Here is a 3,643-nt window from a genome sequence, read left to right as displayed (position 1 = left end):
GTCTGGTCTCAGGGGGAGGGGAGGCTCTGATGTACGTGGTCTCCCAAGACTGCTTCTTTGTCCCTTTGGATGGCAGCACCCTTCTGGTGGTCTCAGGGGAAGGGGAGACTCTGATGTACCTGATCTCCCAAGCATGCTTCTTTGTCCCTTTGGATGGCACTGCCCTTCTGATCTCAGGGGGAAGTGGTGCTCTGATGTACCTGGTCTCCCAAGTCTGCTTCTTTGCCCCTCTGGATGACAATGCCTTTCTGGTCTCACTTAGACTGCATAGGGAGTGCTTAAGTGCACTGATAAGCAGTATAGAAATGTACTTGTAACATCAGAATATAAATACATAACATTCCTTTTTCTTTCCTAGGTCTAAAAAAACTCAGGCTGAAACAGTGAAATTAAAGAAGATCCAAAAACAGCTCCAAGCTTTAGATGATATGGTATCTGCTGATATTGGGATACTGAGAAATAGGATTGACCAGGCAAGTTTGGATTATTCATGTGCTCGGTAAGAATAATGGGGAAGAACAGTGCTACTAGTTACAATCAACTGTTTTTAAAGTAAAATCCATTACTCTTAGGTACCATCTTGTAAGACATTTTTTGCATAAATTGGATCATCTCAGTATTTGCTTTCATCATTAAATTTTTTTTTCCTGGTTGGAAAGTATTCTTCTGTCACTGTCCCTTTGTATGTTTCTTCCTCTTAGTCCATTGGTCAGAAGCATTAAAAAAAAAAGAGTTTCTAGATTAGTGTTATGCAGTGTTTAGGAAATCAACTGTGTTTTCATCCATGTGTTTCATTTGTCTGAATCATGACCAGATTTAAGAGAGAGATTCTTCATCTTTTAATTATTCAGCATATACAACATTATGCCAACCACTGGGCTGAGAAAATTGTTCTTGTGATTCAAGAATAATTAATTTAAAATAAATGTAGTTGTAATAGCTCCATCAAGTCCAAAATGCTGCAACTAGAATGATGACTGGAGATCACAGGGAGGATGTAACTCATTTGTTGAACAGCTCAGCTTGCTAGCAGTTTGTTTCACAATTCATTAATGCAAGTCATGAACCATGTGAAATTCCCTTCCATGGAAACCTAGGCTGGCTTCCTCTCTGCTCTCCTTTGATCAGTAGGTGAAAACATGTTTACTCTAACATAGCATTGCAGGAGGGCCTGTATGTGCCCTCTTTTTAAGATTCTGAGGTTTCTGAATATTTTTATTTATATTTTTAATGGTTTCATGTGATTATTTTAAAATATGCTTTAATTTTTAACGTTAGGTTGCTGGCTGACCTTTGTGAGTGGCTCCACATCAGGGGAAAGTGGCATTCAAATCAAATGAATGAAAGAATGAATAAAAATAATTGAATTAGCTAGTTAATCTAGTGTGTGTCTAGTTAAGCTAGAGTGTGTTTCCAAATCTGGTTGAGTATGTTTGTTCCTGAGGGGGTGGGGCTTCTGTGAGTCACTGGGGACGGAGCTAGGAGCCTAGCTCTGCGCAACTGCTGCTATTTTCACAAATACAGTGGTCCCTTGCCTTATGCGGGGATCTGTTCCGGACCATGCCGCGTAAGGCAAGTTTCACCATTGAGGATAATGAGGCTTGTGACTGCTGCGAGTGCTCGTGCCATTCATTGAATAGTGTGGGGCTTCCAGCTCACATATGACACCCACATATGATGCAGGTGCACTGTAGTCAAGGAAGACTTAGAGCACAAGGTCAACTAGGAACTGTGGCTGAAGGGTTCTTCTTTCCTTTTCCCTGCTTTTTTTCTTTAAGGGGCTTGTTGGGGGCTGTTGTCTGCTTTTGGCCCCATTCTCTTCCTGAGCACAAAGTCTGAGGGGGCGGGGCTTTTGCTGAGCCACTGCTCTGATTGGGGGAGGAGCTACCAGCAACTAACTCTCCAGTTCCAGAGAGTCTTTTAGGATAATTTGTTTATTAAAGATGAGGGTCAATTGGGGGAAGGCTGTTTTGTTCTGGTGAAGGTGCTTATCACATCGTTGAGTCAAGGCTGATTGTATTTTTGATATGAAGAGAGGTGCGATTGTGTGCTCAGTAGAACTCTATTCTAGTGGGTGGAGACACAGGTCTCAGGGAGGCGGAACTTTTGATCAGAGGAAGTGAGTCTGAGACTTGCCTGGGGAAGGAGCTAGCATCCAGTAGCTCTCTGTATATTTATAACCCCAGTCTCATGAGCTTGGTGACAGAGCTTGGTGAACATGCAAGGCTAACGGGTGTTCTGGGGACTGTTTAACGGAAGAGTTTTTGAGGAGGAGACCCAGAGTCCTGTTTCAGTGCCTGCTTGTGACTTCTGAATATAAACAGTGAGGGAGCTGCTGCACTCACCTGTGACAGTTGTATGTTTGTGTTCTTGCCTATAGATGTATGGAACTTCACCTGTACCAAGTACAAGTTGGTAGCCCTTTTGAAAGAGAAGGTCCAGCAGCTGGAGGCCCAGATATGTACACTTCAGTGTATTAAGGAGCAAGAGTCTTTCCTGGACAGAACGGAATGAATGGCCTAGATGAGGAACACACAGAGGAAGTTCCTGAGGAAGAGTTCAGGTCACATACACAGGAGGTAGACAGTTGGAGGAATGTGAGAAGTAGAAGCAGGGAAGCCATGGATTGTTCTGTGAGCTTGCCAATGCAGAATAGACTTGAAGCTCTCTCCCTTATCAGGGATGATGAGGGACAGTAGCAGGGCCAGTTGTTAGGGAAAGTGCAGGGGACCTTGGGAGTACCACCACAGAGAACAGCTGTTGCTAAGCCTTGGAGGAGGCATGGGTTGGTGGTAGAGGTCACCTTGCTGAAGGGTACAGAAGCAGTTTTTGTGGGCCTGACAAGATATCTCATGAAGTGTGTTGTCTTCCTGGGGCAAAAATCTGTGATGTGAGAGTGAGAATGGCAGGACTTGTCAAGCCTACTGACCATTGCTCTTCCCTTTTATCCAGCTGGCAGAAACATTTTTGCCAGTAGTCTCAAAAATTGATCAGGAGGGCTTTAAGCTAAGTTATGTGAGGGAGGGAGAAATATTTTGTAAGGCAGAAGTTTATCAAGGGCTGAAGATAATAGTCAAAGAGTTACTGAGGGAACAAAAAAAAAATCAAATGTGATGTAACAGGCAACACTGAAACCTGGAGTGATGTCTTATGATTGGAATGTAGTACTGTATATGTGAGACTCAGGAAATACTCTGGCCAAAGATCCACAACAAACTTCAGATGAAACAGAAAATTTATTGATAGAACTGGAACAAAGTATCCTTGCCACGTCTTTGCCAAAACTGAAGACCCAGAATGAAATCAGAACCTTAAGATTCCCTCCAACCCCTCCCATTGAGTTGTTTCCCAACATCTTTCCCTTTGATGTAGGATCCCTTCCTTTGATTTGTAAAAGGGAGGAGGGGGGGTTGACCATTTGGTTCCTGGCTTTTCCTGTGGCCAGAGATCTAGGGCTGCATACCGGATTGGGCTCAGATTCCCAATTGCCCCTCATAATTTACCTGCTGCCATGTCCTACGTGACCATCCGGCTCGTTCCCCATGGAACCCTTCCCCACTCGTTTCAAAGTTGCTGCCTGTTTGGTTATCTATCTATCTATCTATCTATCTATCTATCTATCTATTCATCTGTCTGTTCATCT

At 43.5% G+C, this 3,643-nt stretch overlaps 1 protein-coding gene across 1 annotated transcript in view; it reads left to right on the top strand.

Moving 5' to 3' along the window:
* GORAB (golgin, RAB6 interacting) overlaps nucleotides 1–3,643 on the top strand; it is a 45,598-nt gene that overhangs the window by 33,190 nt on the left and 8,765 nt on the right. Inside the window, exon 4 of the mRNA XM_042461224.1 lies at nucleotides 359–499. Within this exon, the coding sequence (XP_042317158.1) occupies nucleotides 359–499 (141 nt within the window). The remainder of the gene's footprint in view (nucleotides 1–358; nucleotides 500–3,643) is intronic.

Source organism: Sceloporus undulatus, chromosome 4, assembly GCF_019175285.1.
Source record: "Sceloporus undulatus isolate JIND9_A2432 ecotype Alabama chromosome 4, SceUnd_v1.1, whole genome shotgun sequence".
Lineage (NCBI taxonomy): Eukaryota > Metazoa > Chordata > Lepidosauria > Squamata > Phrynosomatidae > Sceloporus > Sceloporus undulatus.
This window is presented reverse-complemented; position numbering and strand designations above follow the sequence as displayed.